Here is a 23283-nt window from a genome sequence, read left to right on the forward strand (position 1 = left end):
TAAATGATCTTAAATGAAGTTAAAGCAATGTTTCAAAGGTTATCTGCTGAATAATGTTGTCTGTATAACTTATGTTTGTGAAACGACACTTTCTAGTAATCAAAAACAGATTTACTTTAAGTTCATCTTCGTTGTATTTTTTTTGTCTGCTAGCAAACACTTTTAACAAGTTTCCAGTGTCATTTAAAAATTCACGATGTACATTTAATTTTCTGAAAAGTATTTTGCTAGTATTAAACCTTTACCTCTCCGAATTGTCCTTCTCCCAAAACTTCGATAAACTGTAGATTGTCTCTAGGAAACTGAGTCACTGAGTGCTCCAATGTTAGGAGGATTTCTGCATTAGGAACAGCATAAACATTATTACCACTGACACCTTGCAAGCTGGGAATGTTGGGTACTTGAACATTAATAACATCAGCGGCAGCATACAGGGCATCGTAAGTCGGTGGTTTGTCAAGGGAGTTAATCAGTATTGGTTGTCCTTGTGTTGGGTTTGGTGTTCCTCTCAATGGTGGCTGTGGTGGCTGAGGAGGTAGTGCCACCACCAATGCTGACTTGGTAACATCAGGAATGGCATAATCTCTTGAAACTGTTATAAAAAAACATCCACTTGTTATTATGAAATACTAAAACAAAGAAACTATAACTGAGACGATTTTTTTTTTTTTAATTTCCATCTGTCCATCCTTAGAATGCACTTGACACTTAAAACTTTTGTGTGTAAATTTTATGCAGCAGACATGTTGTTTTTCTATCAAATAAATCAATCATTATATTTTAACAGAAATTGTAACATCACATTCTTATAGCTAAAAATCATAGTTGATTGGGATGCTAAATATGTGACATCATTTTATTTTCAAACTTTCCTTATAGTTTATTTTTGCAGCTCTAAATATTGAAATGTTTTTGTTTAAAAAGATTTTAACGATGGCTCACTGTGTAGTTTTAAGTGTTTAACAAAACTTGTTAGTGTTTTTTCATTATTATTGAAGAGTTAAATCTGCTGAAGCTCTTTTCTAATAATGCTAATTGAATTTTATAAATGTATACAAATTTGACCATAATATTCCATTAATTGTGACATTCAATTCTTGGTAGCTCAGTTTTTAAAATTAATTCATGCTTGGCTAACCTTCAGAGATGAACAACTGCTAAGCTCATAAAGTAATGGTTAGATCATATTTTAAATCTGAACCTTTCTTTGCCATCAAAAAGAAAAACTTTGCAGAACAGAAAAAAAATTATTTATTCAAAACTTGATGGTCAAGTGTAAGATCTAGCTCAAATTAGAGATAAAATTGGCCTGAGTGACCTCTAATGTCACAAGATTTGACTTACATGATTTATCACCATTACAAATGTGTGCATCACATTCCACATCGTCAGTCGCCACACTGTTATAAACGTTACCATTTAAAACCTTCCCATTCCTAGTGCCGTGTAAATCGTTCATGTTGATCGGTATGTTTCTATCGACAGCTGGTTTCAGACTGTGCCTATTGTTATTCTGTTTGCTCCGTCTTTGCCGCCAGAAAATAAAACAAACTATGGCGACTAACAGAGCAATCAGTGCTGCTAAGGTTCCAACTATTATAGCAATAATATTATCATCTGGGGCCGCTTCTTTCGATGGTGGGATATCCTCCATTGGTTGACCTAAAAAACAAAATCACTACTGTACGACACAACAATTCGGTTTATTTTCATGATACAATCTATCCTTTCTTCCATACCTTATTGCAAATTTGTCCAAAATTAAAAAAAAAAAAAACATAAAAAATTCCCATTCAGCTTTCACGTTAACACATAGATAGGAAATTTCTTAATTCAAAACCTTAAGTGATTTTTCCCAAATCTCATCAGCTCAATCTTGAGATCATTTTATGATACACCAACATGTGTTATTTGTATTTTGTGAACATATGTATTGTAAATATTGTGAACATGTGTTATTTGTATATTATGACCATACATGTGTTTATGTATATTGTGAACATGTTTTATTTTTATATTGTGAAAGTGTTTAGTTTGTATATTGTGAACATTTGTAAAACAAGTGTTATTTATAAATTGTGAATATATGTTATTTTTATATTGTGAAAGTGTATTGTTTGCATATTGTGAACATTTGTAATTTATATATTGTGAACATATGTAATTCATAATTTGAGAACATGTGTAAATCATAATTTGAGAACATGTGTTATTTGTATATTTCTGTTAAGACTGTATTTGAATTAGATTTATTCAAACTAGTATTTGTCATATTTTTAATTAAAATTGACTGCTTCAGTTCTCAAATATAAATTAAAGGAGATGTTTTTGTCAATGGTTGCTATAAAAATTTGAATCCTTGCACTTTTGTTTTCCTTTAATCTAAAATCCATATGGTTTCCCTTATACTGACAAGACAACATATGTACCAAAACATATTGTACATTCTTCAACTTCTATTAAGCAGATATCCAGTTCTGTCATACAATCAAAGAAAACATATAGAATTTTAAGTCTTTTAAGAAAATAATCTCAATTCTCATCAGGCTTTATCTCGATTTTCAATTTGAATAATAATTTTTAAATATAGTTATACATACTTGGCTTATCGTAACTTATAGGAACATCAAAGAAATCTTGTTTTGGTATCGCAGGTGGTAGAGTTGAGGGCCCTTTGGTTGTAGGTGGCGCCACTTCTACAGTATAATTATCAGCTGGCTCTGTAATAAAGATAAGGTACTGTAGTCACATGGTCACAAATAAAGTGACTTTTTAGGTCATTACACTGATTTGAGGCCAGAGCCAAGTTGTGTAGTGGGTTTTCTTCCTAATAACTGTAGGGTCAATATGCTGGGATTTTTAATTCAGACACAATACAGAAAATACGTTGTTTTTGCCAAGTCAATGATCAAGATCTTATACATAACTTCATAACATCAGGGTTGGAGTTCAAAATTACGGTTAGACAAGGAAAGCCCTAACTACACACACCTTATTTGGCAATATCAACATGATTAATGTTGTCTAACACTGCAATAAATGGACAGTTTACTTTTTTTAATGGTTACAGACAGGAATTTTGAAATTAGAGATTAAAAGTGAATGTGTTACAAACCTCATTATGTCAAACTATGTAAAAAACATATCAGTTGTTGACCAAGTTATTGAACATGAAAATGGTGCTCACCTCAATATACATGTATTAAATAAGGGGATTAAATGTGAGTATAGCTGTACAAATATGAATTCTAATCAACATGGAACTCAACACTTTTGTCTCTTTTAAATATAATTAACATTGTTTCAAGCATATTATAATTGTTTTTCCTTAATCATAGCTTAATTAGACTTACTTGAGCTGAAGTCAACTTCGCTGATCATAATCCACTTATCATCGAAGTATAGATAAACTTTAACGTAACGTCCAATATTATTTGACAGGGAGACATTAACATCTCTGGCATACTCCACCCATTTGTCCTGGTATTCAGTATGAATCAGAGGTTTTTTCTGGTAAAACTTCCCGCCAACACTAAAATAAATCACAGCTTTGCTAAACACTCGCACATCTTTACTGAAGTGGTTGTTTGTGTGTATCGTCATGAAAGAAAAGTTCCGAACTTGCTCAAATTTGAAGATGATTTCCACAGGTTTATTTCTGACCATTGAGTCATTCTTCCATCCGACCCAGTCATACCCTTTTATACCAAAGTTGTGTTTGTCTGATCGGAAATTATCTCCCCCTGTTTCTCCATCTATTAACTGTCCCATGCCATTCGATAAATGGTTCTCATAGAATATACCATCATATGTAAAGTCAAAAAGATCCACTTCAGCACCACGTCTATCTCCTTGTGGCATTGAATATGCAACTACACCAGCTGAAATAGCAATATTAAAATCCTATAGAATATCATCGTTAGTAATGTTTAACTTTCTTTACATTCATTAAATTTCATGCTTGCAGTTTAATACGAGATAGTGTGTTTTCTCTGTATTTCAGTGTTTGTATTGTACCATAAAACTGCTTAGAGCACTTAGTCATTTTGTAAATGACAGAAAAGAGTTTCATATCCTTTTGTCGTGTGTAATGAACTGAAGTGAAAAAATGAAATTAAAATGTAGATATTGAACTAGAGCTTTCTCCAATTTTTGACATTTTTACCTATTATGTCGGCTAGTTTCGCTCAAACACTGTTGTCAATATAATGGAATCATATGTGACTGCCATACAAGTGAGAGGTTTAGCAAGTTTTAAAACCAGGTGTAATCCACATCCACCATTTTCCACATAAGGAAATGCCTGTACCAAGTCAGGAATATGACAGTTATTTTCAATCTTTTTTCATATGCTTGAGCTTTTGATTTTACAATTTTATAAGGGACTTTCTGTTTTAAAATTTTCCTTGGAGTTTGGTATTTTTGTCATTTAAAAGAAGTCCTAAAACTGTATGAAACATCTAGCTTTTGACAGTTGTCCAAGTGAATATAAACAAAATTAAAATCAGATAAAAACATTTTAATCTCATACTAAAATTAAATGGTGTATTTATTCAACCACTAGCTAAAACAAATAACTTCACAGAATTTATAACTTTTGAATTTGTATACAATATTGTAAAACTTACAGAGCCATTTACAGCCATACAATTCTACCCTCATACAAACAGTCCGTCTCTTCTGACTGAATGGAATAAACCGAATACGTTTACAGACTATGGGAGGATCTACCTCGCACATTTCTGTTAAATATGTGTTGGTATTTCCTTTAAAATGCTGCAAAAGAAAATGATGATCATTATTTTCATTGTCTTTTAAATATACAAATAATTTGCATAAAGATTGTGAGTTAGAATTTTACCACTTGTTGAGTGGTAAATTGGAGTTACCTCCCCTAGAACACAACTGAGAAAACTCACCTCTATATTTAAAATCAATGTATACAATGCAATAACTGTGATCAAAATAATTTAAATTCTAGAACCACTGAGATTTCATTGTCATGGACTGCCATTTTGATGTTAATCTCCTTACAACAATGGAGATTTTTCATTAAATGAAATAGCAATGACAAGTCAAGGACGTAATACAAAACATTTCCCTGGTAACAGGAGAAATCATTATTTAATATATCATAATTAGATTTGGAGTTTTTTCATTAGTTTTTTCATTTAAGCAAATTTACACATGAAAGTATTTTTTTACAATTTTATGGGATAAAGATGAAATCAATAAATGAGATATTACATTTTATTCATATAATAAATCTTGACGTCTTTATTAAAAAAAAAAACATACTATTAATGTCTTTTTGATTTCTGTGTTGTTGGGTTGCTGTTTCTGTGGAGTATATACCCCACATCTTTTTTGATGTGTAGCTTTGTTCTTCGGTACCAAATGTATAAAATGACAATGATAAACACTACATTCTCATTCATCTTTTGTTTATATAATAAATGGTCTATTGTTATCTTATTGATGAAATGGTAATTTGATCTTTCTGTTTGATAATTTTCAATCTCATACTTTTCAGTTGAGACTGGTTTTTCCAGCAGTAAGAATTCAATGAGGTCATAAGCCAAGGTCATTGACATTGCCTAGAAAATAGCAATACACATCATTGACGTTGCCTAGAAAAATAGCAATGTCTTTCAGCTCGAGGAAATTTCATGGCAACATCTCATCTCAGGCCTATCTGAGAGAAACTCTCTCTTGTTCTCAGTTCCATAGATAATCTTGTATTAACTTTACAATATAAACTTGTACCTCAATCCCTTTCCTGTTTTTAAATCTAACCCATTCACCATCATCTTCACGCTGATATTCCAGTAAAAAATATTCTGTAAATTCCTGACCCTGTAAAAAAAAAAATATTCGCTATCATGGTTAAATGTACTTGTGACCTTAACCTTGGCAATGACCCACCCCTAAGATGTTTTTTTTTTATTTTTTGTGGTTTTGTGCTTGATGTCTTATTGATGTATGAAACACATTTCCTTTTATTTATATTGATATCAGTGTTTGACATCAACATGGTAACGTTTTAAATTTGAATTATTACAAACATCTTAATTCCTTTTTTTAAATTCTTTTAATCATTCTTATTAACTTTTTTCTTCTTTTATAAAATCGAATTCTTAAAGAGTAATTTGACATGCTATTTCCTCATAAACCTCCCATTGTTTGCTAATAAAATGTTTTGTTTTTTTATTAATAACTTCTAGTTATATGATTAATATTTATATTTAGTGTTATCTTATTTGTTTCCCTTTTTTCTGTCACAAACCTAAATGAAGTATTACATGACAGTTATATATTGAATGGAATAAACTCTCAAAATTTTCATCTTTTACTTTATTAAGTTTTATACCTGTCCATTGCCAAAGCGTCCTTGAACTTCGACCTTTGTAATGACTGTTAACTCGCCAAGATCAACCTGTAAATACTCATAAGATTCCTTAGTGATCATCTGTTTAGGACACCAGGCTCCTCCATACAGCTCCTGTCTTATTCTGTAAATAAACAAGACTGTTACTCTAAAGTTACTCAATACTACTCTACCTTACTATGCATTATTCAGGTAACCAGTAATACAATGTCTCAAATTCATAGATTTTCTACATCAAAATGATCAATTTTAGTGGACTTCACCTCCACATCACAATTTTTTTCCATCTATATTAAAGTTGGATATTTCATAGATTTAATTTCCTAATGATTTAACTGTGCATTTATTTGAATAAAGTATAAAAGAAATCTCAGCAGACACACTTATTTAACCTAGATGCACTGTGAACAAATCTCAGCAGACACACTTATTAAACCTAGATGCACTGTGAACAAATCTCAGCAGACACACTTATTTAACCTAGATGCACTGTGAACAAATCACAGCAGACACTTATTTAACCTAGATGCATGGTGAACAAATCTCACAAATTTTATATCCCCAACCCTTGTACATAAAGTATTGACCTTGACCTTGCAGACACATTCCAACCTTATTTGGAACATAGTTACAGAGAAGGGCAACAAATATATACTTCAAAGCAATCTAGGGATGGGTTGACTTTGAGGATGGAAGTGGTATACAAATTCTTTGACCATGGAATCGAAATTTATGTTGAAAAATCGTGTTAATGAATTCTTTGCATCATAGTTAAATGTAGTAGAAATAGTTACACTGATTTAAAATAAATCCAACCAGAACCATAATAGTCTGGTATCAGATTCTGGTTCCCATATCTATAGACAACATGTAGTAATTACAATGTGTTCTGTCTAGTCATAAAGACTACAAACCATTATGGCCCATGTCATGTAGAGCATGTATTTTTTTATCAGGAAATTCTATTTTTTTAATACTGTAGATGGGTTGTTATTCTTGGATTATTTCATTAATTTAGCATAAAGAGGAAAACAAGAATCTTAACTATTTTACATGTTGCTTTCTTCATGGTGTCTTTTTTTGTTGTTGGTTTTTTTTACATAAGCGTTTAAGAAATTATTTAAAACATTGCTTAAATATTGATGCCATTGAATACAAAACACTATTATATTTTACTTGTGAATGTCTAAATTTAATCCAACAAAATAAAACAAATTTTCCATGTGGTAATAAACCAAATATCAAATTCAAATGGATTTGATGTACGTAAAAAATTTAATTTATTGAAAAACAAGAAATGAATGTAACAGGATGCTGTTACGAAGTCTCCCAAACGAAGCTCCCATAATTCGTAATTCCCAGGGTCGCCTGACATTGGGCAACATCCATTGAAAATTGGTTTGGTCCAGTAAAGTTATATGCATTAGTGATGCCTGGGGACTAACCTTGTATATCATTCAAATCATCTTGGCATGACAAACCAGAATATATATGGTTTAGGGGTGGGGATCTCGACCATTTACAAGATACTAGAATATTGGGGGTGGGGAGGAACCCCTGGGGACTGGCCCTATACGTCATTCAAATGTTCATTTACAAGATATTAGAACTTTCTCAAATGACAGGGGGTCGGGATGACCCCTGGGGACTAACCCTGTCTATCATTCAAACCATCTTCGCATGACAAACCAGAATATATATGGTTTAGGGGTGGGGATCTTGACCACTTAGAAGATATTAGAACTTTCTTAAATGGCAGGGGGTGGGGTGACCCCTGGAGACTAACCCTGTATTTCATTTGATGTGCTTTATCATGACAAACCAGAATATATATGGTTTAGGGGTGGGGATCTCGACCATTTACAAGATATTAGAACTTTCTCAAATGGCAGGGGGTCGGGATGACCCCTGGGGACTTACCCTGTATATCATTCAAACCATCTCAGCATGACAAACCAGAATATATATGGTTTAGGGGTGGGGATCTTGACCACTTAGAAGATATTAGAACTTTCTTAAATGGCAAGGGGTGGGGGTGACCCCTGGGGACTACCCCTGTATTTCATTTGATGTGCTTTATCATGACAAACCAGAATATATATGGTTTAGGGGTGGGGATCTCGACCATTTACAAGATATTAGAACTTTCTCAAATGGTAAGGGGTGGGGGTGACCGCTGGGGACTAACCCTGTATAACATTTGATGTGCTTTATCATGACAAACCAGAATATATATGGTTTAGGGGTGGGGATCTCGACCTTTTACAAGATATTAGAACTTTCTCAAATGGCAGGGGGTCGGGATGACCCCTGGGGACTTACCCTGTATATCATTCAAACCATCTCAGCATGACAAACCAGAATATATATGGTTTAGGGGTGGGGATCTTGACCACTTAGAAGATATTAGAACTTTCTTAAATGGCAAGGGGTGGGGGTGACCCCTGGGGACTACCCCTGTATTTCATTTGATATGCTTTATCATGACAAACCAGAATATATATGGTTTAGGGGTGGGGATCTCGACCATTTACAAGATATTAGAACTTTCTCAAATGGCAAGGGGTGGGGGTGACCGCTGGGGACTAACCCTGTATAACATTTGATGTGCTTTATCATGACAAACCAGAATATATATGGTTTAGGGGTGGGGATCTCGACCATTTACAAGATATTAGAACTTTCTAAAATGGCAGGGGGTCGGGATGACCCCTGGGGACTAACCCTGTATATCATTCAAACCATCTTAGCATGACAAACCAGAATATATATGGTTTAGGGGTGGGGATCTTGACAACTTAGAAGATATTAGAACTTTCTTAAATGGCAGGGGGTGGGGGTGACCCCTGGGGACTAACCCTGTATAACATTTGATGTGCTTTATCATGACAAACCAGAATATATATGGTTTAGGGGTGGGGATCTCGACCATTTACAAGATATTAGAACTTTCTAAAATGGCAGGGGGTCGGGATGACCCCTGGGGACTAACCCTGTATATCATTCAAACCATCTTAGCATGACAAACCAGAATATATATGGTTTAGGGGTGGGGATCTTGACAACTTAGAAGATATTAGAACTTTCTTAAATGGCAGGGGGTGGGGTGACCCCTGGGGACTAACCCTGTATAACATTTGATGTGCTTTATCATGACAAACCAGAATATATATGGTTTAGGGGTGGGGATCTCGACCATTTACAAGATATTAGAACTTTCTCAAATGACAGGGGGTGGGGATGACCCCTGGGGACTAACCCTGTATATCATTCAAACCATCTTAGCATGACAAACCAGAATATATATGGTTTAGGGGTGGGGATCTTGACCACTTACAAGGTATTAGAACTTTCTTAAATGGCAGGGGTGGGGGTGACCCCTGGGGACTAACCCTGTATTTCATTTAATGGGCTTTATCATTTAGAACATTTTCAATTAAAAAGTTTGTGTCTATCACGAACGGTTTTCAATTTATAATCATTTGAAAATTTTAAAAAATAAAATCCCATAGGGTTCTATAGTAAAACCCTCTTTTCTTTTTGCCCCTCAAAGTACCCCTTTATAAACCCCATTGCAAAAACAAAACCCTGATTGCACCACTAGACATGTTAGTCTAACATATTGTGAAACCCTAAGTTAATCCGACAAGCGGTTTTGGAGAACGGGTGCGGACAAGTTCAAATTTAAAAGCGGCGGAAGAAGAAGAAGAAGAAGAAGAAGAAGAAGAAGAAGAAGAATAATAATAATAATAAGAACTGAGCAAAAACAATAAGTCTTCCCAAACTTCGTTTGGGAGACTTAATTATCAAATAAAAATACAAATTAAGATATCGTCTGAATAATGACTACTGTTCTTGTTTCATAGATTAGAAGCTTAGCCCACTTTTTATGTCTTCATCTTTTTAATTTACTTTAAAACTCTGCACTATTTTTACTGCAAACTTCAAGAGTTTGAATAAAACAAATTCAACTATTCAACTTTCCTACAAAGAAAAATCTGTTTTCTTGTTAAAACATCAGTTTTACAAACATTCCACATAAAACATTCAACTTCACCTTTTTTTAAGGTACCAGAACATAGCATTATACTGACAAACAGCTATTTCCTGAAGTTTATTTTTAGAATTATGGCTTTCTTGATACAAATTGTCAGAACCTAATTACTTTATCTTGCTAAAGTTTTTGTCTGTTAAGTATTCTGGTAAAAGATGTGCAGAGAATTGCAAAAAATCTTGTTTTTTGGTGTTGCAATCGTTCAGTATCTAAGAACTCAATGACAGTTCCCTAAACAAACGAGAAGTTAACTTTGGCTGAGATGTTTTTCTTTCGATCATGTTTTTCTTCTAAAATCATGGGTGTATATTTTCTTTGTAACTTTTTCATCGATGCTGTGTGTTGAACTTAGAAGGTTTCTATGAAAATGAAACAAAACACATTTTTACTGACTGTAAAGTGTTCATTCTAAGTTACCCATGATCAAAACTAATTTTATTTTGTTGAGAATTAAACAAACTCCAATAGGATAGATACAGTATATATGACATTATGTTCTATATAGCCTAATAAAATAGTAAACAGCTATTAAATTGGACAATTACCTCCATCATTTGACAATCAAAACAGAGCCATGTGTTACATGTGGTGTAATCATGGCATCAACATGTGTAGTATAAATCTTTCCAGTTTTTTATTCACTGATCAAGTTTTTGATTTTTTATATGGGACAATGTAGTTGTTAATAGAACCGTGCAGTAATGGAGTCTTGCTATAGTTTACATTCGAATATTGAGCAGGTGGTAAATAAATTATCATGGAACAGATTTCCTGGTTGTTTTTTTTCTTTCTATAGCTGAACATATGTATAGAAATACAGAACACTTGATTCATTCATTCATATTTCATAAATCGGGGCTCACATGTTATTATATTCTGATAGAAAACAAACCCATCCTCCATCATTATAAGATTGTCAGATTTTGAAGAACTTTCTTATTTCATTTATTTGTTTTAAAGTCTTGAATCTGCATGACATATTTGCCACTGAACAGTAAACAATAATCAATTTATCGATCAAACAAATGGCTTTCTTACTTTTCTGTATATTTTCCTTCTTTTTAATGTTATTCTTGAAATGATAAATTTTATATTTTGTACTGCCTTTATAAACACCATTCTATAGTTAAGTAATGGAATTCAAACTTTGATATTATTGTTTATGTTTGCCATAGAAACGATTTCCTGAATGAGTTGTTTTTATCTCATAACCACTTCTATCTTGGAATGTTTCCTAGACAGTAGGCATAATAATGATTAAGTAATACATATGAATAAACAAGCAGCCATTTTCATTTTCGTCCCATATTTTGTGTAAAACGTTAAGTCTTGCCTCAAGACAACAATATACTGACTCCAGGAATACATCATCCCACATTTCCTATACAAATTTATTCGTTGCCTCAAAAAAACAATGTACTAACTCTTAGAATATAATCTACTTCTCAAACCCCAACCCAAAGATTAAAATGCAATTTACTGCAATCATTCTTGCATTGGTATTAACACTTTTACTCTCAGGGAATAAAATATAATTCTATATCCGCAATTTTATCTCCAACCTGGAGCTTCAGATGCAGTTTTCAGTAATTAAACTCTGAAAACCAGGAACTGTTCTGAGTGAATTTAAAGTACATTATGGAAATTACTTGGAAAATTCTCTGCAAGATGATAATGTCTAAATGTCAACATTTCTAATAGAGATTACAATATTTATCTACACACAAGCACTTGTTGCCCTTTAATTCCCTCACTGAAATTTTAAGGTTTTAATCTGTGGCACCAAATATTACCCAGAATGCATTAGACTCTGCGAATGGCCAATTGGTGTGCAGTATAAATGAATAACTTTATGTAATGGTTCAGGAGTTATAATACAAGACTATTAATCCCTCACTAGTTGGTATGTCATATGATCCTATGTCAGAAGTCAGAAAGTCAATACAGAGTTCGCTGCCCCTTGACATTTCCTAGGAACTTGTATTTATTGTGATGACTTGTATATCAATTAATTGATGACAAATTTTTGTTTAGCCATAGAATTTTATCAGGTACATCTCTTAGATCTCCAATCGAATGTCACATGATTTTCAATATTAACCGATTCCAAGTGAGGAAACAGTGCTGAAAATCGATGATAATTCTCTAACACAGACAAGTATGGAATAGAATTAGAATTGATTTACTATCAAATTAAAATCAATTAATACACTTTGTTACAAAAAAAAAAAGATTGAAAGATTTTTTAAATTTTTTTATGTATAAAGTTTGACCATTTATATTTAGAGGCCTAAACAAATTTTCTCCCTAATATAATTTTTCAGTATTTTTATAATAAACAAGAATTCCCTTAAAAATAAGTGATAAGATGTACAAATAAATGTACTTTGAGTACGAGAGAAACTTGACGTCTTGGAATTTCCAAGGAACAAATTCATACGAGTTTGCATGAATGGAGTAGGTACATGTATAAGGCAACTTTTTGTCTAGTTAAATTCTGAAATCAAATGTATAATACATGTATAATCAATCAAAATAATGTCCACTTGAATAGTGAGTTGTATTTATATTTTATCAAATTTTTTTTCTACATTTCAGCATATTGGGGCTTCAAACTTTTTGCTTTTATGTAAAACTGCCAAAAAAGCCTTATTTTCTTGGCCAAGTCCTCAATATTTAGATATGAACTATAGATAAATATATATTGAAGAAAATGTGTAATGTGGGTATGATATCGTTTTTGCAAGGCTTTGGCTTATACTAATATTTTAGCATGTTTATGATGTCACAGTGACATCACAACTAAAATTTCTGTTCTTCAGTGCAAAGGTTATATCATTCTTATCATTATTTGTTAAAAAAAAAAATGATTTTAAGAAAGGACTGAAGAAATATTCTATTTTTGAAAGTTCAGGGGCTATTATATATTGGTTTTTATTGTGCCTCCTCCCAAGACAAGTATATTTTGATACAATGTTGCATTAGAATGGCCAAACTAATGCATAAAACAAGTATCTTTACACTAAAATAGCCATAACACTGTATAAACTAAGTACCCCTCTTACAAAAACAGCTCAAACTTGTAATACTATTCATACGTGCAGACATAAAACTCTTTTTACTAATAGCTATTACCTCTAAAACAGAAACATCAAAGCTAGTCATTTCCCAAAAGTTCTCTATGTTATATTTAAAAACATACAGAATAATTACATAACTAAACTGTATAAATTACTGATCTTATTCCCACAAAGAAAATAAATCATTTTTCATCTTAAAAAATTTCTAATGATTTACTAGAAACTGACAAAAGATAATAAAGTAATGGATTTTGAAAAAAATCATCTCCTGAAAAAAGCATCTTGATATATCATGGATAGACACTTTGCTTAAGGGAAGTTAGGAAACTGACAAGTCGTGCTTTTTTTTGTTTTTATCAAAAATGAATAATTTCAAGTGCATTACAAGTTGAGCTAATCTGGAGAAAATTTATATTTGTAAAAAGTAAAAAATGTCTCAATAAAAAAATGATCATTCAAAGTAAGACAGCGGAAACCATGTTAAAAGAAAAGGACAAACAAGTGTGGGAGGTCGCGAACCCCAGTCTGGTCAAACCAAAGACTTTAAAATTGGTATTTGCTACTTCATCGCTAAGTACGTGGCATTAAGTAGTAAGAGCAAAGACTGGTCAACTCGGGAGTCAGGATAATGTGTCCGGGTAAGGTGATACGTTTTCCTGCCGACTGTTACCTTGTGAACTAGCTTGATAAAATCAGGCTCAGCATGTCGGTCTAGTACAAAGCAGGGTTAATATTCATATTACATTAACATGTTCTCAACCTGAATATGTATATTAAATTGGAGCTGGATGTTAAGCAGCCATCCATCATCACCTTCATCACAAAACATTAAACATGAGCCCACTGAAAGTCAACAACACATTACACATGAGTCCACAAAACATTACACATGAGTCCACAAAACTTACACAATAGTCCATGAAATCCATAAAACATTACACAACTGTCAATAAAGTCCACAAAACATCACACAGCTGTCAATAAAGTCCACAAAACATCACACAACTGTCAATAAAGTCCACAAAACATCACACACCTGTCAATAAAGTCCACAAAACATTACACAACTGTCAATAAAGTCCACAAAACATCACACAGCTGTCAATAAAGTCCACAAAACATTACACAACTGTCAATAAAGTACACAAAACATCACACAACTGTCAATAAATCCACAACACATCACACAACTGTCAATAAAGTCCACAAAACATTACACAACTTTCAATAAAGTCCACAAAACATCACACAACTGTCAATTAAGTCCACAATACATTACACAACGTGTCAATAAAGTCCACAAAACATCACACATTAATTAAAATATTGAGCAACACTTAACACCACCAAAATAATGGAGCTCAATTTTTAATTGTTCTAATATTCTTTTCGAGCTTTTTTATCTGTTTGTTTTTATAGACCCACATACATGTCTAGATAGGTAAAGCATGGGGTTTGTGCACATATTAAACTGGTTAAAAAACAAACACATCAAGATAGGCTACTTCAGAGAAGACCAGTGTTGGTGGCCGGTGTCTTCTCTTGAACAGTCTGACTTTTTATTAATGATTTATAATTGACTTACCTAGCACTTTTTGGACCAACTGACTGATCTTCATAGGAAGAACTGGCCGTTATGGCAGAATCTGGTAGCTTGAAATTCTCCATACCCAGGGATTTTTCACATAAAGCTGAAATAAAGGAAATATAAATCATTAAACAAGCCATATAGAATAAAATCATATTTAGTTTTAGGGTTCATATACAAAAGACAATGTTCTTCATCCTGTGAATTCATACTGGTCTGAAAAAGTGAGTGAAACATTATTAGTGAGGAGCAAGAGCAGAGGAATATTATATCAATTTGGTTCTGGTCCATCTAATTTTTCTATATGATTTTAATGGCATTGACATAAGATAATCATACTACTATTGTCTTTATGTATTGTTGAGTTACTGTATAATTGATGTTTAACCAAAATGTTTTTTTCTTGATGTTATTACATAACTATCAAACAAAATGAATGTCTTTGTGTGTTAAACTTTTAAACAAGGATTTTTAAGGCTACCAAAATAGAATAGGAGACAAGCAAAATGTCTGTATAATAAATATACTTGTACAAAATAAACAAGTGGACATTTATCAACCAGTCTATGGAATTATGTATAAAACTAGTGGAGTTTTTCAAGCAATTTTATGTTATAACAAATAGCATGCCTAGCTGAGTGATGAAAATCTTTCATCATAGTGATGGAAAGCCTGTCTTCACAAATTGTGTGTTCTCTCACTAAATGGCCATTTCTGGCACACTTCTGAAGAAGTCAATAATTAATAAGCTACATTATCTGTTGATAATGTCACCATTTATATTTTGCCCCTTGGCTCACAAATACCTTGTCACAACTTTGACCACCCAATCATATACATTGACAGCTCAAAATGCTCAAATACCTTTCAAAGTGACCAATCACCTGTGACCATACAGATGCCACTACTGATTAGCCAATTAAAAGGATGATAACATCTTAAGTAGTCACTAATCTTTAGATTTATGAATAAATAAACATTTGAAAAACATGGTCCCTGATATGTTTTATACAATTATATTTCTGTTGATTTTTAAAGGGATTTGTTTAATATATTCAATTAAATATAAAAATATTTAAAGTACATTTATCAAAATAATGTACATTCATCCTTATATATCTACATTGATGAGTGATTATTAAACCTCTTATGGCGCCTAATAGCCTCGCAAGGCTATAAAACAGTTAGCGAATACAAAAAAAACCTGGCAGTCTGCACAGTAAACAGAATTTTCACAGCTTCCCTTTTGTAAGCTTACACTGCTTTTTATGCATTCAACCGAACAATTTTGTTTTCATTTCATTTTTTTTTATTAGAACATCTTTCTGGTATTTATAATTTACAGTCAATGGAATGAGGTTGTCAGTTTTATCCACTTGGAAGAATTTGAAATATTTGAATGCAGTTAAGATTTGTAAAAACATTTTAATATATAAAACATCAATGGTTTTATGAATAAAACACGAAACTAGTAGAAGATTTATACTTGAATGATCTTTGTGTCCCATTGGTCACATTGGGCTCTTTTCTTATAGATAACTAAGACAGTCTTCTTCCAAACTAATTTATATAGCCCTTCCACCTCCATTTCTTCCATCTTTGCACTAAGCATACTTGATTCGACTTATAATGATACCTTTTAATTTTAAGCATCAATTAACCCTTTTTATATTAGCATCATCTAAACATGTATACATATTTAAAAGCATTATGACTCAAAGAGAAAGAAATTTTTCTTCCAATTTTTTGTTGTTGAAAATTATCATATCATCTTGTCTTTCAATGCAAAAACTGGATTATCTGTCCCTTATTCAGCTCTTTGTAATGTCTTTCATGATGAAGTAAGATAACAGAGAAGAGCTATCTGTGTAATATGTGAAGTTTATTACACATCTAGTCAGATTGTCTCAGTAAACAACCACTAATTATAACAAACCATCATTGTTTCATTGTTTTATTGTAAGAAGAATCAACAAAAAATGCCATTTGTTTCAGAAATGGAGGTCAAACTGCCAAATCGTATCTCTATAACATGGAACAGCTAGTCTTTGTGTTTCCTGTTATAATTTGGACAATAATATACAACAGCTGTTTGTAATTGTAGATGGTGGCAGAACAAGTCATAACCTCATGTCTTCTGTATGGCTTTTACATTCATCAGAAATCAGAAAATCACCAGTCTGATGAATTCAGTATCCTTTGCCACTTTCATTCATAATGGCAAGGAATAATGGCAAGGAATGAAACAGAATGTAGAGTTTACACTTTTCACAGTAACAACTTCTGGTCACATTTTAACTCTGCCAATTCTGTTCCACCACCTAATGACTGGAAGGGGAGACAAGAGTTTGACTATAATGCTGACTGAGTAACAACAATTGGCTCAGTCAATTCTGTCCTTAATCTAATGACTCGAAGCGGCCAGCATGACCATGCTTTGCTGACTGAGTTAAAGCAACATTGGATAAGAACATAGCTATTGGTTTACTGAAAGAATGTAAAATTCCTAAATATCAAGTGGAGACATTGAGATCTTACAGATCCCAATACAAAATATAAATATGTGGTATCATTGCCAATAAGACAACTATCCACCAGAGACCAGACCAAATCCATTTCCTTTAACATTTTAGCTCAAAAACATGGACAAAAACCATTAACATTCCAGATAAGCAATTTGTTTTGACCATAGAACCACTGGAGTGATCTCCCTTGGCCTCTGTATACAAATCATAAATCAAACGCTGTGTCATATCCTGTACAGGTCTATAATAGATTGTAAATTATTGATAACTTATCCCAGGTTGTTAATCACCTGATTATTAACTGACCACTGGTCATGCTTCTAATGACATTTTCACCATGGGAGCTTAGCAGATGGTCAGAGCTTAGCACTTAAATAGTGATATATTGATTGTGTATTCTGTAATTGCTATAGCCAATACACAAAGCTGAGGTGTATATTTACTGCTTACAATTCAACGGTCAGATTGTTTTGACAATAAATATGGTCACTAACATAGTTCATATATCTAAAAATTTTATCAACCAAAATTTACATTTGCTCTTCCGATTTTTTTTCAACATAATAAAACTTATAGGTAACCATGTGTATTCACCACACATGACATATGCATGTGTCAGGTGCAATAAGAAGCAATAAAAGCATGTAGTGCTTTAAAGCTAAGAATGCATGTTCTGTTTTCTAGTTAAGAATGGTACTAGTATTTTTCAGGAAATACTATGTGTAGTTTTTTCAAACCAAGTATTCCTTAAAATGTGTTGCAATATAATTCACCATTGGTTCCATTGTGAATGTTTATTTGTTATTTAACCTTAGTAAACATTATAAAATTATGATTTTTTTTTCTTCCTTAACAAATATTTATCTATTCTATTTAGAGGAATACCGATCTTTTCAATTTCAAGCTATGCTTTGAAATATTGGTTCCAATAAGAACAGATGTTATGGAGGAACTTTGATCACATTAGACATTTAAACCTAATGGTATCACACCTAACCTAATACACTAGACAACATTATATCATTATAGCTCATCAGGACCCTCAGGATATTTACCACCTTTAGGGTTTACAAAAAACATGTCTGTGTTAAAAATACAAATGTCCAGTGATTAAAGGGTGATACCATTACACTGGTCATTATATAATGTTAGGTCACTGTCCACACTTACATGTGTTATATCAGGTGTGGTCAATGATGACCAATAACCAATACATCACATTTAGACTGGTCATCTTGACCACTGGACAGTTTTACCATGATAGATCGAGTATTGACCTAGAACTACTTGTACATATATGTCACAGTAACACAGCTGGTTCTATCAGTAATATGTAAAAGGATTATATATTGAGTGTTAACAAACATATTTTTCATGGTTTCCTTTTATAGCATTTAGCCATTTCTAGCTCACTCAGTGATTTTGCAGCCATTTATTTTCACAAAATTTAAACTTTGTTGAGGTATTTAAATTAAAGACGATCCAATTTTGACATATAATCAGGTATTTTTTCTTCTTGCCCAAGTCATCTTAATAAATCACTTGTGAAAGAATTTACTATTAGCAGTATTTAATGTAAAAAATCAGAAATTTTTGTTGAAATTTTAATATTCCTTTATTTCAGTGATATATATGGCTGCATAAATATAACACATTAAATATTAATTTCTTCTTAGCTAACAATAGACAATATTTAATGTGTTAAAACTATGCAGCCATTCTTCAATTTACATTTTTAAATTATGCATAAATATATATATATATATATATATAATCCAAGTTAAAAGCGTAAATGAAAATATCATCTATTTGAAACCTTACTTTTTTCGACTGAAAACAACAAAATTTTTTTATTCTTTTTTCATTTTCTGTCATTATTATTTTTGTTATTCTAACTCCCCCTATTCAATATAAACCACAATTTTGCAGACACACATTTTTAAGGTCTTGAAATGAGCTAAAAAAATCCTTTAAAAAAAGCACAATGAAACAATGAAATATTAAAAATCCAACACATCAACAGAATAAAAAATACTGATACAAAACAAATTTGACAACTAATTATTTCTTGGAGCAGTCTGGTTTATGACCAATGAGTTTTGCCAAAAGGTTGGACAGATTGCATCAAGAAACTGTAATCGCCTAATGTATTTAATATAAAATAATACTATCTATTTCGACGAGCCTTTGCTAGAGGGTTAGATATTTCCATTTGTCGTCCCTCGATGTAAATTGATGAATCGTTATTTTGAATGATGATGAATTTTTCCACTCACAATTTCAATAATGACAAGTCTTGTGAGCAAGACAGCAATTTTTCACAGTGGGTGTTCAATTGTTACATCTCAAATACTCTTAACGTGATATGCATCTTAAATTGACATTACAAAACCTAAAGCGACCATGAAGCTACATAGTAATTATTTCTGGATTAAATCCGATACTTGTCTAGAAGACTAAACGTATTTGTTCAAACTATTTCCGCTACATTTTCTCTCTCTTTTGAAATACCGGTAGTCTATACACAAAAGCGACTGTTTCTAAAATGTAACATCATATTACCACACAAAAGTCTAGAACAAAACATGTGACATTGTAAAAATCATTTAATCTCAGTTCTTGTCATTTTATTTTTACAACTGATTAATGGGGAACAACTAAGAGGTGTATGCAATTTCTTCATTAGTGAAGGCCCTAAGATCAAAGGACTTAACAATATCTTCTCAAAATTAATAGGAGTGCATGTCTGGTTTCTATCCTTTTTTAATTGTTTTTTGGTAACTGTCTTATATTTCACTCTTGCATTTATTGCATATCAAATTATTTGTCATTTTGAGCTTTCCTAATGAAAGTTACTTAAAATCCAGAGGGTGTTTCAGACACATGGAATTTATAAAGCATTGTTTTCATTTTTTTTTTTACTTAATTAAACCTAAAATTTGTCCATTGTAAAAGCTGATAAGATATTTATAAGTATAAAATCTTAATAATTTTATTGGTACTAAATCACACAAATAAACACAAAACAATACTGAGGTATGTATCATTTTATGTTTTTGTTTTCTTTTTAAATTCTAGACAAAAATTATGCCTCTCATCAAATTACCAAAACATTTATTAGATCTAGAACAGTAATATATATAAAAAAACAACAACAAAAAAGAAGAAGAAGAAGAAATAATATATTATATGAAAACTCCTTTGAATAATAAGAATAAATGCGGTGCTTGTTATTATTTTTCTTTATAATTTTTATTTTCTTCTTTTTTTTTTGTAACATATAACTTTTTTGTGGGTGTTAAAACAATAATATTCATACTGCCAGAATTTATTTTGTTTTTGAAAGTTCCAACAATTTGAAAAGACTGCAAAGTTCATGACATTTTAATAATTGAATTTCAAATTTTCAACGATCCCCTGTGAAAAGTAACATTTACTTATCGCTACGATATACTTATCTAATATACTCCTTCGTCAATATTTACTAATTCTTAATTGCAACTAGTGTTGCTTGGAGTAGCCAAATACCATAAGAAAATTATGTAGATAAGACTCTTCTTAATAATGGGAAGGCCCAAAAGTTCCTAATAAGGAAAACCTTGGCATAATTACTGATGAATATCAATGTTATATCGTCCAAAGTTTACAAATTCTTTCACTTTGAGTGAAGTTAGAATATTTAAAGAATCATAGGAAATGTAAACAATATTATTATCAATTACAAACTGTGTATGTCAAAACATGGAGGACTGTTAAATTCATCAATATACAATCCCATGGCACTGTAGAAGTACCAATGGCATTCAGTGCAATATCACATGTAAAACAAGCACCTGTCAAAGATTTGGCAATACAAATTAATGTTTGTCTGTATTCACAGTAAGACTGACAAATTTTGTCTCCAAACTCCTGCCTGCTTTACTGAACATTGACAGAAAGTCTGACTTTGGTATGCCGTCTTTATTGACTCTAACTTCTTCTGTTTGTTCTTCCCCCCATTCTCACCAGGGATGTCAAGAATATCAGTAATTAAACACAAAATAACAGCGAACTGTCTCCTTTTCTCTCTCAATGTCTTTAATAAGATATATACATAGTGGTTGCATTAAAAAACATGTCTCCTTCTCTGTCAAATGTCTTTAATAAATTATATACTTAGTGCTTGGATATGAAATTAAGGGGATTGATAGTTTATTATGAGTTAATACTGGGTTAAGTAGATAACACCTTACAAACTTAGTAAGAATATTATGTAATGCAATTGATTTCCTCCCCTATTCTACATTTCAAAAATTCTATATGCAAGAAAATTTTCCACAGTACTAAACTTTTCCAAAAGATTAACTTCAAGTGTTAAGTAATATTAATTTCTAATTTGTGTGCAAGTTTATTACAATAGGGAACTTTTGATATGGGAGACTTAAGTTTGAGTTTTGCAACTGGGTCATAATTTAAGGTCTGCCATAGTCACGTCCATGAACATGAAAGAGTAAAATGGTGAAAAAAAAACAACCCAAGCCACCAAGAATCTGTACCAAACAAAATATTTGGGTCAAGTTGCATTCAGGATGGCTGATGGAAAGTGTATTCTTACACTCTAATGACAACCTCTAGCTACTTATACATGTCTCAACAAAGATTTCATTTCTTAAAATGTCTTAGTTTTGATATATTGTAACCAAAAGCAAACTGCTTTCTCCTTGGCATTTTACTTTTAAACGAAGTTTTAGGAGATCAATTACTTATAATCCTTTAACATATTCTGGGTCAATTTCCCAATATTTGTTAATTATTGATTTCAAAGGATTTTTCACTTTACTCTTAACCTTAAATCAAACATTAATTACCTGCACTGAGAGTTAATAAGGCAAACATGTTTATGTCTTCAAATTATGCAAATTTGGAAGTTTGTAATTTAAGATTAATCTCGCCAAAGTCAAGTATGGAATTTGAGATGTCTGATGTATCAGAACACCTTCAAAGAGTTTTCATCAAGGTGTTAGAAAACTGATTAAATTTGTAAAATAGATTGAAGGAATTTATTTATCTATACTCTGTTAAATGGGAGGTGATAAGACATGGAAATTAATCAATGCAACGGCATGAACATGTTACACAGACTGACCTCATTGGTCATTAAATATTTCCGCTGATTCACCCCATAAATTTTTCCTCAAATTTAATCATATTCAATGTAGATCCGTATTTGCATATTAAAGTAACAACTTCAAATAAGAAGAAAACCACAGATTATCAAAAATGTGATACATTATTTTGTAAAATTGGATAAGAGGCCTTTATGATTGGATAATTTGCTCGGTTTTGCAACAGGTGGCCGTTATGACAAGAAAGGCCTTATGACAAGAAAGGCGTGAAAACCACACATCTAGTCAATAAGCTTTAATCCCTACCTACATTATATTCCTTGTCACGGAATGACAAAAAAAATTCCTCCATATCATTTTCATCATGTATAATGACTAGAATCGTAGATATGTCAAAATTCATCAAACATGCCTGAACACTGGAATTCTCAAGTCATTTCCGATGATGGAAAAATTATAAACTATTTCCCCTTTAATGTAGTTAAAAGTCACAATAATTTGGTTTGCACTGTTGTATCACAAAGAGTTTAGATTTAAATAATC

The 23283-nt window shown here is 32.0% G+C and overlaps 1 protein-coding gene across 4 annotated transcripts in view; it reads right to left on the reverse strand.

Annotated features, from left to right (window-relative positions):
- LOC127729435 (discoidin domain-containing receptor 2-like) overlaps window positions 1-23283 on the reverse strand; it is a 150372-nt gene that overhangs the window by 5155 nt on the left and 121934 nt on the right. For all 4 annotated transcript variants that reach the window (XM_052237265.1, XM_052237263.1, XM_052237262.1 and 1 more), the window contains 8 exons: window positions 15108-15213; window positions 6371-6512; window positions 5767-5856; window positions 4629-4776; window positions 3354-3881; window positions 2601-2720; window positions 1345-1662; window positions 246-592 (listed from right to left, as the gene is read on the reverse strand). In XM_052237265.1, coding sequence (XP_052093225.1) covers window positions 246-592; window positions 1345-1662; window positions 2601-2720; window positions 3354-3881; window positions 4629-4776; window positions 5767-5856; window positions 6371-6512; window positions 15108-15213 — 1799 coding nt within the window. The remainder of the gene's footprint in view (window positions 1-245; window positions 593-1344; window positions 1663-2600; window positions 2721-3353; window positions 3882-4628; window positions 4777-5766; window positions 5857-6370; window positions 6513-15107; window positions 15214-23283) is intronic.

The sequence above is a fragment of the Mytilus californianus genome, unplaced genomic scaffold (genome assembly GCF_021869535.1).
Source record: "Mytilus californianus isolate M0D057914Y unplaced genomic scaffold, xbMytCali1.0.p SCAF_2, whole genome shotgun sequence".
Classification (NCBI taxonomy): Eukaryota; Metazoa; Mollusca; class Bivalvia; order Mytilida; family Mytilidae; genus Mytilus; species Mytilus californianus.